The sequence below is a fragment of the Pristis pectinata genome, chromosome 25 (genome assembly GCF_009764475.1).
Source record: "Pristis pectinata isolate sPriPec2 chromosome 25, sPriPec2.1.pri, whole genome shotgun sequence".
NCBI classification, from domain to species: domain Eukaryota; kingdom Metazoa; phylum Chordata; class Chondrichthyes; order Rhinopristiformes; family Pristidae; genus Pristis; species Pristis pectinata.
In genome coordinates, this window is record NC_067429.1 from 23,802,829 (window position 1) to 23,817,413 (window position 14,585).

The 14,585-nt window shown below is 41.6% G+C and overlaps 1 protein-coding gene across 2 annotated transcripts; it reads right to left on the reverse strand.

The window, feature by feature from the left end:
- Positions 1 to 554: 554 nt before the first annotated feature.
- On the reverse strand, positions 555 to 3,334 carry fzd2 (frizzled class receptor 2). 2 transcript variants are annotated; one of them, XM_052038700.1, is made up of 2 exons: positions 3,102 to 3,334; positions 555 to 2,692 (listed from the first exon to the last, which is right to left on the reverse strand). In XM_052038700.1, the coding sequence occupies exon 2, from the start codon at positions 2,660 to 2,662 to the stop codon at positions 998 to 1,000; it is 1,665 nt and encodes a 554-aa protein (XP_051894660.1). In that variant the 5' UTR covers positions 2,663 to 2,692; positions 3,102 to 3,334; the 3' UTR covers positions 555 to 997. The 2 variants fall into 2 exon arrangements, with proteins under 2 accessions (XP_051894660.1, XP_051894659.1); XM_052038699.1 differs by lacking the exon at positions 3,102 to 3,334 and adding an exon at positions 2,793 to 3,013.
- Between the last annotated feature and the right edge of the window lie 11,251 nt (positions 3,335 to 14,585).

A 14,585-nucleotide genomic window follows, 5' to 3' on the forward strand; every position in this document is an offset into this window, starting at 1 on the left:
GAAACGGGATTGAATTCACAGTAGGGAAGGGGAGGGTGGGTGAACCTTTAAGATTTTGGTTGGGGGTGGGGGAAAAGAGTGAAACCTCCCCACTCACGTTACCCCACCGCACCCCTTCTCCAAAAGGACCGTTCCAACTCAGGAATTTCTGACGTTGCAGAAAAAGGTGGTTAATGGGGCAAAACAAAAAAAGTCAAACATGTAACATTGACCTAAAAATGTGGCTGATTATACAGTTATGGAAAAACCCGACCAGAACAACGGTTTAAACTAAAAGCACCAGGTGCTCACTCATTCAAACCGTCATCTGTACACAGTTAAAAACCGGACTTAAAATACTCCTGTGTGTGTTTTTTTTGCAAAGCTTTAAGAATTAGACGATCTAATAATTTGGGGCTTCATCAAAACATTGAATAAAAGCGTGCTTCGAGAATGTAGGAATTAAAACTTCACAGACCATTTAAAAAAACTTATGTTGCAAGTTCCCCTCCGCCGGGGAGATGGAAAATCATGTGCCTCGTTGGATTCCGAGAGCAAAAGGGATTTGGGTTGGGGGGGGGGGGGGGGGAAGTGTAGGAGTAAAGAGAAAAAATAGTTTTTTAAAAATCTAGACTTTCTGTAAATGTGGCAACGCCGCGATTTCTACATCACCCCAGCAGGAAGGGGAGGGAGAAAGGACAAACCATTAAGAGTCTCTTTGCTTTTATGGGATCGACTCAAAAGACCCATTGAGTCACCCATATCAGTTTTCAAGTCTAGCTGCTTTTTTTCGGAAATCCACTGGCAAGTCAATGAAGACTAAGTACCAAAATATAAAAAAATTCTCAAGTAGGATCTTTTTTTTAAATACAAATATATAATTAAGAATTTTTTTACAAATGCTATTTACAGTTTTTATTACATCTTGGGAAGTTATCCTAATGCAAACGTTAAGTAAAACCAATTAACAAAAAAAATAATAAAAACACAGAGTCCCGTGTTTACTTTTGTCTCCTTCTCACACGGTTGTCTCTCCGTGTTTGCTGTTGGTGAGTCTGGTGTAAAACTTGCGCCAGGAATGTAAAGTCTTTCCCGACCAGATCCAAAAGCCAGACGTGATGCCCACGATCAGGGTCATCAGATACTTGATCATGTACACAGTGAAATCTGGAGTCATCCTGGGGTAGTAGTGAATGGGGCAGGGGATGGCGTAGCTTTTGCAAGTTTGGCTGATCCAACTTTTTTCCCATTGCTCCCTGAACGCCTGCTCGTAGAAATAACATGCAATCACAATGGTAGCGGGCACGGTGTAGAGCACGCTGAACACCCCGATCCTCACCATCAGTTTCTCCAGCTTCTCCGTCTTGGTGCCGTCGTGTTTCATGATGGTCCGGATTCGGAAGAGGGAGACGAAGCCGGCCAGCAGGAAGGAGGTGCCGATGAACAGGTAGACAAAGAGCGGCGCCAGCACGAATCCCCGCAACGGGTCGATGCTGTTCAGGCCGACGAAGCACACTCCGCTCAAGAGGTCGCCGTCGATCTGACCCATGGCCAGGATGGTGATGGTCTTGACGGCCGGCACCGCCCAAGCGGCCAGGTGAAAGTACTGAGAATTGGCCTCGATGGCTTCGTGGCCCCATTTCATGCCGGCCGCCAGAAACCAAGTGAGAGACAAGATGACCCACCAGATGGAACTGGCCATGCTAAAGAAGTAGAGCATCATGAAGAGGATGGTGCAGCCTTCCTTCTTAGTCCCTTGCACCACGGTCTTGTAAGTGTCCTCGGCGAACCTCTCGTTGCACACAACCTTGTCTTCCAGGATGAAGCCCGCGATGTAGGCGATGGACACCATGGTGTAGCAGCCGGACAGGAAGATGATGGGCCGCTCCGGGTAGCGGAATCTCTGCATGTCCACCAAGTAGGTGGTCACGGTGAATAAAGTGGAGGCGCAGCAGAGCGAAGACCAAATCAGGATCCATATGCGGGCGAATTTGATCTCTTCGTCGTTGAAGAACATGTAGCCGTTGCTCTTGGAGGGCTCGCAGGGCGCCGCGCAGTCTTTCTCGCCCAGGAACTTGTAGCTGAGGTACGAGGGGACTTTGAGGGCTCGGGGGCAGTTGAAGGGCTGGTCGCGGTTGTAGCGGGGCGGGTTAGGGGTGCCCAGGTCGTTGTCGGCAACGGTGGGGACAGTGGTGGGGCTGCCTTCCTCCGAGCGGTTCTGACCCACGCACAGTTGCTCGGTGCCGTGCACGGGGAAGTTCTCGCAACGCAACCTCTCGGGCCACTGGAAGCCGAACTTGTTCATCAGAGCCTCGCAGCCTTGCCTCGCCCGCTCGCAGATAGAGCGGCATGGAGGGATCGCCTGCTCCAGCACGGTGCAGACCGGAGCGTACATAGAACACAGGAAGAATTTCAGCTCGGGGGAGCACTGCACTTTCACCAGCGGGTAAAACTGGTGGACTTCCAGCCCGGCGTCCTCTTGGTTGGTATGCCCCAGTAAATTGGGCATGATGGTCTGGTTGTAGGCGATGTCCGTGCAGAGTGGAATGGAGATGGGTTGGCAGAAACCGTGGTCCGGGATGGAGATCCCCCTTTCTCCCTGAAACTGGCCGTGGGCTCTCAGGAAGTTGGAAGGAAGCAGCGAAAGAGTAATCAGTCCGCACAGGAACACGTTGAAATGCATCCTCGAAAAGATTCGAAAGTCGTGTTATTTCTGGCAAAAAGCAACTCAATTAATGTTGCAACATTTGGTAGCTTTGTAGAAGAAACTCGTAACGGGGGGGAGGGGGGGAAAGGTGGAAATAAAACTTAACTGTAAAGAACCACGCAGATTAACAGCGCTCCTTTCGTAAACTCAGCTCACTCGCTGCGCCCCCGTTAAACGACTGTCTGACTTTTTCTTTGTGCAACTAACATCATCTCAATTACACTGTTTCAAGGGACCCGCTCTGGGAGGCGAGGCGCCCAACGCTTGCAGAGGGAAACGAACCTTGAAACAGACCCACCATTCCAACCCTCCGACAGCCGAGCCAATCAGGTTAAAAATTGACGACCAGCCCTAAGGGCAGGATTGGCCAACCGCAACATAATGATCTCAGTAATTAGATGCCAAAGTACACCACCTTCACTTCAAGCAGTGGAGTGCTGAATGAGGCTCCCTGTATGGCTCTGACAACAGCCAGTTCCATTCCAGTACTTTATCCACGACCGTCAAACTCCTTGCGAAACCAATCTTCCTATATCAAAGAAATTAGACATTAGGAACCGAGTCTGCACCGTTTGGTTTTCCAACTCTGCAGAGATTTTAATCGCACATTACAGTGAATCGATGCTTTTCAAACTTCTCTTCGCGGAAAGAGGGCGCTGCGAATCGTTGTCATACTCCTGCTTAATTTAAAATATGACCTTAGTATTTATTTCGAACGTTATTCATTCGCAGAAGATGCGCGCCATTCGCATGTGATAAGACAGAACACGAAAGCAACGTGACAGTGGTCTTTGAAATTATTAAGGGGTGTGGGAGGTTGGGATAGAGAAGGTATTTCTCCCAGAGGGGAATCTAAAACTTGGGGACGATGAACAGAAGATAGTCACAATTCCAGGATTTGGGGAAAATCCTTTCAGTAAGAGACGAGGATGTGGTTGGAGGGTTCAGCACAGATAAATTTTAAGGGCAGCTCGTTAAATCAATAGCAAGTGAGTTAAATTCAGGAGGCTCGGATGGATTTATTGAACAATTTGTTAGTTTCTGCGCTATGCAAATTTCACATAAGAAAGAAATTTGCTTACATTTTATCTTCTGTTGGTGATCTGTTTAAAATGTCTGCAGTAAATTATTTACGGAAGTAATATTTTGTTACGAAATTAATTCAAATGTCAGTCCAGGTATAATGTGATTAATCAAGTGCAGTGATAGATTCTGAAAGCAGAACATGATGTGGAAGCTTCAGCTGCAAGTCACTGAGGATGCCTCAGTGTTAAACCTTTAGCAGGCCCAGAGGAATGTTTAGATAGGACTTCAATCACAGCAACTGCAACCAATAAATCTAGGCACATTACTTGTGTGTGTCTGATTTATATCAAACATATGCATGTAGGTCTGGAATTTTTAGCACTAAGGTATTTCATACCAGGTCTTGATCAGCAATCAATTTAAATTGATAAAGGCTAAAAAGCAGCCAGATTCCTCTGCTCTATGGGCTACCTAGTCCAACACAGAAGGAAAAAGAGTAGAAATACAGGGAAAAAAAATGTTCCCGCAAACAGGACTGTTCCCACTCCACCGGAGAAGTGGTAGAAGCATCACACATGCTTAAACAGAGTTTCCACTGTACGAGAGGCAATATTACAATGGCAGAGGAGGTTCATCGCTGGGCGATAGTTTAGTGTTTTGGCTGGGACCCTGCCAGAATTCCTCAGATGGATCCCAACTGAAAAACTAATCAGCCTTTTGCTGTCCGACTCTGGTGTGCAGTACTCTTCCATCATTTTCTGTTTATGTTTCAGAATTTCAGTGGCCAGGGTTTTAGGCTTCTCCACATTGGCCCAAATATTCAGAATGATTGATTCTAGATCCTTCTGGAAACATAATGCACAGTTTGCACCAAACGGGGAGAATGAAAGAACTACTCTTTGGGAGATAGGGAGAGAGTTTCGAATTCCAGGCAGTTGTTTGGCACCCCCAGGCTCTGTACCCTTTGGGATAATCATTTCTTCAGTTACAGGACCATGGTCTCTGGAAACAGGCATGTTTACATTTAATGTGATGCTCTTTGGATCATTTTTTAGCTTCACAATTGACAGATTAATAAAACATGTTTTTAAAAAGAATTACATTTGGAGTTAATCCATATTCAACAAGCCAACTAAATCATCCCTTACTCCAAACTTTGCCTGAGTGGTTATTCTAATCCTTTTAGAGAGGCACTGTTCCCCTCTCCACCCGCAGCCCTGGAACAAGGGATCAGAAAACAGGCCTTTCACCTTGTTTCACCATTCAATTAGATCATGACTGTTGCACAACTTAACTTCAAATGCCCATCTTGGTTCTTTGACCATTAATAACACTGCCCTGCAAAAATAGCCTGCCCTCGTCCCCCTTTGTAGGCAAACTTCCTTTCACAGCAATATTCGAATCCCTTCAGTGACCACAGATCCTAAAGAAAAATTCTCCAAAGCTCCCAATGATGTTGTTGCTTTATTTCCCACCCCTGCCAATTGAAGGAAGCACTCCCACTTGCTAATATCAAGCTCAAAATGATACCTTCTTCCAATTTTATAATTCATTTCACAGAGGGGTTCTACTTAAGAGTAATTGATAGAGGCATAGGTTCATACAGAATGGAAACAGGCCCTTCAGCCCACCAAATCTTCACCAACCATTAAGCATCCATTTAGAGTAATCTTATACTAATTCTATTTCATTCTTATCCTCACCCATGTACTAGAGGCAATTTACAGTGGCTAAATAACCTACCAACTCCCGCATCTTTGGGATGTGGGAGGAAACCAGAGCACCTGAGGGAAATCCACACAATCACAGAGAGAACCTCCATGTGTTCAGCCCTGAAGTCAGGATTGAACCCAGGTCGCTGGAGCTGTGAGGCAGCAGCAGCTCTAGGAGCTGTGCAGCTGTGCCATCTCCCCCATTCTATCCCCTCCCACTCCCCAGATGCTTTCCTTCCCTATGGTATTAATTCCAGTTCCTCCCTGACACTACTGTTTTACTTCAGGAGCCTGCTTTGACTTCCAAGTTGCAGGAAGGGGAATTCTAGATCCCCTGAAACTTTTGTAAGGTTAGTTATTCCTGCCCATTGGTCATGGCTCACTGCCAATCTCATCATCCAGGCAAGAGCTGGATGATGAAACTGGCAGTGAGAACAGAATCTGCGATTTTGAGCAGCATTAATCTCTTGTACAAATTCCTTGAAGCGTCAAATCAACTGTTGAACACAACTCATAAAGCATTTGCTGATACCACAAGGGGATAGGTGCACATATTTGCCACCTTGGGTATGCTTGGCGGGACTACTACTAGTATGCAGCCCCTGTGGATCCAATTCAGTTTATGCAGAACCAGAGGAATGCTACAAGCTTTAGGTTTGCCCAGGCACATGGACTGGATAGTGTTGTTGTTAGCAGTTCCCAGCAAACAGGACACTAGGGCACAATTCACCATAATGCTTTGACCATAACTATCTCGTCAGTTATTTGCATGGAATGGTGGCAATGTGTAAGGTTGCAAACCACCTCCTGTTTTTGGACCACGTTGTCAATTGTCTGGAATTTTTTTGATTTGCAAAATTTTCCTCCATTCGTATTCTTGTTTCCTACAAGTGTAATCTGCTTGCTGGGTGGAATGCTGCTCGAGCATCCTTTAGCATCTTGCCTAACCAGCTATTACATACTTTTGGGTCTTGCCAGTGAACATTCTGGGACCATTTAATTGCTGAGAATTCATGGTCAAGTCTTATATTGTCTAGGAATCTGGCTCAGTCTTTCTACTTCCAAATCCATTTCAGCTACTGCTCTAAGCAGAACCAGAAACCCGGCTTGGTTCAATTAAGTTAGTACAGATATGGACCGAACCTCAAAAATGTATAAAATGTAAGCTGAATATCAGAAGTGCCTCCTTAAATTGGAAGGTTCTTTTTTCTACCTTGTATGTATTGACGTGGCACAGAGTCTGTTGGTTATCGTTGCCGAAACATTCAGTTACTTTTCTTTAATAAACTCAAACTGCTAGCGCGTCCCCTGTTTTGTTTGCAGTTACCAGTACATCTATAAAATGGATACCTTAAGAATGCCCCAATAAAATAACAGAGAATATTTCTTTTAGAAATAGATGCGTGTGTGAGTCATCCCATAACAACATGAAGATATTACAGATCATTGCTTCATATCTTATGGAGGACAGAACTCAGAGACCAACTTGTCAGACTTACACAATATGTACAGAAAATTACCCCAAATGAGTACCTTCATGTTTCGCTCATGCTGCCCAGTCCATTGTAGTAACATTATACTTTCAGGGTTGGATTTCAGCAGATGTCAGTGCAGCACCAGTCACAAAATATAGCACAACCGTCGTCTTACACTGTGCTGACAGCAGAGTCATAACAGTATGAAAGCTACATCTGGAGGGGTTTGTTTTATGTAGCATTATGATACCCATCAGAGATTCAACTCAGGTCAGAGTGAACTGGACAGAATGTGATGCCCCAATGTTTTAACAGGGAGGTTCCCTTGAGTGAGATCATTCTCATAGGGTATTAAATTATCTGTCCAAATCAGTCTCTGGTTTTTAATTTAAGCCTCCAGGAGGTTTGCATCAGGTGTTTCTACTTGCTTGAATATCTTGCTTTCAAAGGCTGGACAAGGCCAATGGGAATACATTGGAGTTTATAAAATAAAAGGCAAGTCAACACCATTTAACACTGAATCAGTTTGCTGTGTCTATACTGAAAGTTCAAAACAAACTTAGGTTTGCAGTACAAGTGGAAATGGGTATGAATGTCATTACAGGACTAAATCTAAGCAAACAATCAGTCTGAATCCAAAATGTTAGTGTGAACAAAGTTTTAGCAATTCAGCTGGTTTGACTGACCTACATCCTACATTTTGGTATAGTAACTAATATATCAGTGAGGAAAATAACAATACCACATTTACTAAGATTATCGATGAGCCACATTGTGATCAATCCAGTATACCACAAACTTCTTGACTGGAGCCAGAGTGTTACAACTGCATGGTAATTGGATTATGCACTGAGACTTACCTGAATTTGGACATAACTTTATATAGTTCAGGACTTGCTTGGTTGTCTTTATGGTTGCAAGAAGGAAAAAAAAACTATGAATGGAAGTAAATATAAATTACAATATTAAAAATTAGTAATTCAACCCTATCCCAGATTATTAATCAAATACAATAAGCCATCTGCATTAGCATGGCCATATTTCAGTTAAGGAATCTGCAATTAGTTGGCTGGTCTTTAACTGAACTCCAAATTGATGTATTTAATTTGGGTTTTTGTGCATTTAGGCTAGAAAGTGAAAACTAAAACCAGTAATGCCTCCTCATTTGGATACGAGCATTAAGTAATGAGAAAAAGACCCAGCATGAGATGGCATCTGCAAGGGAAGGGAAGAAAATAAACACAGCTTAAGACAGTGAAGAACAGTGAGGAAACGTGTGTTCTCAGAGGCAGCACTTTCATTTCTGAATCATTAGAGAACTGATAGATTTAAGCTCCACATAGACTAAATTTTGACTGACACACTTCAGTATAATACTGGGGGAAGGCCATGCTGTGAGAAAAGCTGCCTTTTGTATGTAATATGTCTTCTCTGTCAAATCTATTCTCTCGAATGGAGAGAAATGATCACGTGCACTATTTTCAAGGTTCCCCCATTATCCTAACCGATATTTAACCCTCAGTCAATATATCACGAGAATAGATTTTGTAGTCATTTACTTTGTTGTTTGCAAGTTGGCCACCTCATTTCCCAAAATCATATTGTTAATTGTACCTCAAAAGTACTTTATTGCTTGGGTAGTCCTTCGGATTATCTTGACTTTGAAAAATGTGCTAAATAAACACAGGTTCATTTTCTCATCCTTTGCAAAGCACCATTGATAATCTTCACAGTTTGATGTTGTGAAAATTGCTTCAGTCATGTGCACTGTTTTCATTCTCAAAAATGCATTTCATGTATTCTTCTGTTGGATATGGTGAGCACATTCTACTGTAATCATTATATCAGCTTCATGTTTCTTAGGGACTTTCACAGAATCATAAGAAAAAGATAAGTGAGGTTAGGAGAACTGACTAAAGCTTGGTGAAAGAGTGGATTTTTAGTGGGGTTTCAAATGAAGCAGGCAGAGGAGCTGAATGAGCTCACTGGGCTGGGCTGGCTGATGACACCCTTACAACATGATTGAGCTAAATGCTGTAGGTCATTGCTATAGTATTAGCCTTCCAAACCCAATATACATTGGTAAACTGATGTGGCTTGGGTGGAAATGGGTATCAATGTCATTACAGGACTAAATCAAAGCAAATTGAATCCAAAATATTAGTGTGGACAAATTTTAGACATTCAGCTGGTTTGATTGAACTACATTTTGGTGCAATAACTAATTTATCAATGAGGAAAATAACAGTACCACATTTACAAGGAGTAAAACACAAGCCTCTTGATTGGGGTTAGTGTGTTGCAACTGCATGTTATTCAAATTATTCACCAAGACTTGCCTGAATTTGGATTTAGAGTTATAAAAGTCCAGGACTTGCTTATTTGTCTTTATAGTTGCAATAAAAAAAAACTTACCCTGGACAACCAATCTGATGGAAGACCTTTGACTTAAGATAGTTACATTTTTTTTCTCCATTAATGCTGCCTGAGGATCTCCAGCAGTTTCTGTTTTGAATTTCATGTTTCCAACATCAACAAAGAGCAGCTCTTGGAGCAGATGATGCACAAGTACAGAATGTTTACGGACAGGAAGAATACGACTTGAAGCCTGACAGTATAGCTCAAATCTTTCCAGCTGTATTTCACACTTTTTAGCCGGTGGTTTTAGACTGGTGGTGTAGTGTAACTGTGGTCAATGAGTGACAAAAGCACAATGATTCACAGTATGGTTTTTGTGCATCCTCAGCCCCATGCTGCTGCACTCAGAATGGTGAGCTTGGTGACATAAAGTTAGGAACAAAAGTCTTGTAACATTCCTTTAATTTGCTGATGAATTTAACAGATTCTGTAGTGAGATGCAAAATACTTGAGCTTTGCTCACAATCTTGTCATCTTACAGCACTCCTGCAATGTAGTGCATGCAGATTACAACTGCAGTAATGTTAGGCTCTTTTCTGGATTTAGAGAAGTAAAGGGTCATTTGAAAATAATTTAAAAAACTTATGAAGTAGAATCAATTTATAGTTGGCAAGAAATGAAAAAAAGAAATAACGGATTGCTTTAATATATTATTGCTTTGAATTCAGGACAGCCTAAAGCCCATAGAGTCAATGAAGGACTTTTGAAGTGTAGCCACAGTTGTACTGTGGGACTATGAAGGCCGACATGTACTGTTGTCACTGATAGATGGCTTCTTAATACATTTAGTCAGGCACTAATAAGATCCAGGCTAATGATAGCCTTTTTGTCCATTGCTTAGTTATTTTTGTCAGCAGCTGTATGTATAAAAGCACTTGAAGATCCAGTGCCAGCTATGGAATGTTAGGGACATGTGAGTGTAATGTCCTAAACCAAGGTTCTGCTTTGCACAGTTCTTTCATGGTTCATTAGCAAAGGCTTTACATTTTGATTTGCTGTTATGTATACATTAAAAAAATTTAAAATGGTGCTTTGTCATAAACAAGTAATTTTTCATGTTGTTTCTCCTTTATGTAGAACCTATACAATGCTGTTTATTTCTGCTTATCTTATTCCCTTGTTATTTGTTTCAAGTAACATTTTTATATAATGAAGACACAGAGTACTGCAGAAGGTGAAAGTCTGAAATAAAAGTTGAAAATGCTGGAAAGCTCTCAGCAGGTCCGGCAGCAACCATAGAAAGAGAAAAACAGGCTGTTCCTCCCTCATCAATACTTTTCATATGAATTAATTCTTTCCAGAAAGTCCTCTAATCCTTAGACAGCATTTGCAATTATTATTTATTTATATAGGGTTGATTTGATATCTTTTAGTTTATATTTTGATTTAAATTAGATGTTTTAAAAATTAGTGACCTTTAGCAAAATCACATTTTTAGTTATTGAAAATAAGCAAATATAATTTTAGGTTTTTTTCTATAATAATTTGTAACTAAATTGGTGATGGCCAAAAATAACACCAACATGTTCAAAGCCTTTTATTGTCAACCACATTTTACTAATCTGAGTTCCCATCATCTACCTCCCCCACTCCCAACCGAATTCACCAGTCATGTCCAGTATTCTATTCGGGTAATTGGTCAGTCGTCCATGTCGTTATGTGGATTAATGATGGAATGCACAACATCATATTTTAAAACATACATTTTTAAAGCAAAGTGCATGATTGGGATTTAAGTATGCTGAAAATACAACCTTTTAATTGTGTAAAGAAACATGACAAAACAAGTCGACCATCAATTTAATTGTAGTTAACTGTAAAAAAAAACAAATTGAAGCTCTGTCTGTATACAGACAGACCTGAGACTGCAATGACACGTTGCAAAGGCGGCAATTAAGATGTGAGAAACTATAATGAACATGGAAGTTTAAAATAAGAATATAGTGAATGATTTTAAAGCGAGGACTGAATGACGTCGGTGCAGTTATGCTCGCCTTCTAACACTGAAAACCATAGGCTTGACTTCCCATGTGCGATGTCACGGGGATAACCTAAGGGGGTAATGTCTTGCGTATAGCAGATACTTCCTGTAAATGGCACACTTACTTCCTGTAATAATTTATTGATAACAACCCTAGTGTTACAAAGTAGCGTGTGCCACGCTTCATCGGAACATTCAGAGGCAGATCAAACACGAGGATAGTTCTAAATACATAGTAGGGGAAAGGGAGCACAAATGCCTTTGTGGACTGAGAGAACAATTTAAATGGAGTGCCTTAATGCTGTCCCTGTGCGTTTTTATGTTTACCTATTTAAACCAGTTATTTTCCCAATTCCAAGTCTGTAAATCTCTTCAATATAAATCCTTTTGCATTGGCCTGTAATAGGACGTGAGACTTGGTCATTTACGAAGTATTTTGTTCCTTCTCCTCGCGAATTTAAACATTACATTTCTTGGTAAATGTTTCGGAAGAGTGGGAGGTCTAAGAAATGTCTTTATTGGTAATAATTGACTTTAATTATAATCAATGTACCTCACGTCACTCTTAACGAACCCGGCCGGCGGGCCGAATAATGAGGACAATTAAATCGATCTTTTTCACAAGGAAACGTCAGTTGGCGCCTCTTAATTGCACTTACAGGAACAACGAGATCCATTAATAGTTTCTTTCTTTGTTAACACCTCAAGCTGTTGTAATACTTTCACAGGTCGTTGTTATTGGAAGTTTATGATATTTTTCAAAGGGAGGGGAGGTCTGGTGGGCGAGAGACCCAAATGGTTAAAGCTCAAAATGCATGAAATATCTTTTAAAACTAATCCAGTTAGACCCCGGCCCCTGGAATCTACAGAGATCCGGTGCAAAGAAAACAGTGAAAGAAGTTGCAAATGCAATAACTTCAGCAATTTAATGCAATGGTTCATATACAGTATCCATACATAATCTTTGATTGGAATTAATTATTTCTGGAATTTGCCTTCAAGAGCTGGCTTCTTTCAGCGAGTTTTATATAAGACAATTTCTGGGAATAAAAGTTTTATTCCCGAGACTCCGCGGGAAGTGGTTACTAATCCACGTGAAATTAACACTTGTTTTTCTTGAAGTGAGTGAGTTTTTTTAAAGAAATCCGAGGTACACTCTTGCCTCCAAGTGGATGCGAGTTTAATACTTGAGCTCTTAAACGGTTTTGCTGGGCGCAAGCTGGATTTTATTCGCTACTTTGTGGTTTAAAATAGATTAATAAAGTTAAGAGCAGACAGTTCGGCACTCTGGGCTATTTGGTGGTCTAATTTGTTCCCTCCCAGTCTGCCAGAAGTTCGGAGTGGGGGCCCCGGACTCTTCTTTGTTCGCGGTAATTGAAACCATCGAGTTTTTACTCTTTCTCTCCGCAAAGCAAGGAGAGCAGAGGAAATAAATGGGGGGAATTCGATCCCTCCGTCGGAACCTCTTGCAAGAAATATATGAAGGCATTTTTTTCCCTTTCTCGTGATCTTTGCCAGTGATACAAAGGTCTCGTCCCCTCTCGTTTCCGGATGATGCACTTCTGATCCGACATCGGAAAAATGAAGTTTTATTTTAAAGGGGCAAGGTGGCTGTGTAGTTTTACCGACTTAAAAAAAAGTCCTGACCGGCATTTCTCCAAACGAAGTAACCATGTTTAGTCTATTAGTTGCCAACCTTGTTAAAAATACTTTCGCTACAAAGGATGTTGTTACAGCGCTTTTGAGACTGGGGGGAAAATATTTACTTTGCGCTTTTCGCAGCCTTGGGATGCTTTAAGCTGCTTAACAGCCAATGAAATCAGTCACTCTGTGGGCAGTGGGTTGACCCCAATCATAGTAGTTTGAATAAATGGATGGTCCGTTGGTTGTAAGCAAAATGTTGGCCAGACCAGAAATACAGTGATCTTGTATACCCCCCTGCAGGGTAGATTTGATCCCTCAAATTTAATGTAACTGCCTGTTGGAAAGATGGCAACATGGTATCACACTGGTACGCTGTCTGGATCATCTGCTTAGCTCCCTGCAGTAGGGCCTGAACCCACAATCTTCCAACCTGCAGGCAAAGTTAATACCACTGAACCAGAGGCTTATCGGTGTCTTTCAGTGTAACAAACAATGTGGGTCCTGATGCAGGGTTTCGACCCGAAACATCGACAATTTCTTCCCGCTGAGTTCCTCCAGCACACTGTTTGTTGCTCCAGATTCCAACATCTGTAGTCTCTTGTATCTATTTCAGTGTAACGTTGGCAGCCTTAACTGATGTTAACTTTGGCCTGGAAAAAGTGTGTGCACAATAATTGAGGGTGAAATCAACTTTCTAGCACTCAAATGGCTAACATTGTTAAGAATTTTTTATTTTAAAACACGCATGTTCAAGGGTTATGTTCAATGGTCGAGTCAATGCAAAGACGAAGAATGTGAAACGTATTGACAAGGTGGTCTCTGACTGGTTACCGAAATTTAACTTGGGTAATTTAGTGCCCGAGGCATACCACGCAGTTTATTGTTGATGCAAAGTCAAAACCACTTCACCTTGATGTAAACTGTGTAGTGTAACTGGTCTGTAATAATACACTGGTATTCAAGGAATGGAAGGTGAATTGAAGCAATGGACTGTTTGCTCACATGATTTCCAAAAATTGAAAGTAAGGTTTTGTTTGCAGTTCCTGCTATTGGGCTATTGGACTCCTGTCCAGAAGCCTTGAAATACCCAAATAATCTTTCATCTCAGGTCTGCCTATCTATATTTCTGATTAAAACTCTTGCACTGCTTGTGAAGAATGAAATAGTTTCATTTAGTTTCAGTCCAAATGAAGGGCCGTGACCTAAAACATTGACCATCCATTTCCCTATACAGTTGCTGCCTGACCTGCTGAGTTCCTCCAGCATTTGGTGTTTTGCTCCAAGTTCCAGCATCTGCAATCTCTTGTGCTTCTAGTTTCATTTATACATGGTCTTTCATAACCTTGGTGTGTTCATGGAGCTTGACAGTTAATAAAATACTTTTAAAGTGTAATCGCTTGTAGGAAGCCAGTAAGTCAATTTTGGAACAAAAGGCAATGAGCTTGCAGCAAAGCCCAACAATCAGCAACAGGAAAGTGACTGGGTTAGCTGCTTTTCTTAGGTTCATGTCGGGTGCTAAATGTTGGCCAAAATATCAGAAAAATTTCCTGTTCATATTTTTTGAATCTTTTATGTCCCAACTTGCTCATATTTTATTACAACATAGCAGGCAACCCCTTGGCCTGTCAAGTCTATGCTGATTT

What these genes read in the sequence shown, in the direction of transcription:
- fzd2 (XM_052038700.1), bottom strand. Translation starts at nt 2,662, where the DNA reads ATGCATTTCAACGTGTTCCTGTGCGGACTGATTACTCTTTCGCTGCTT.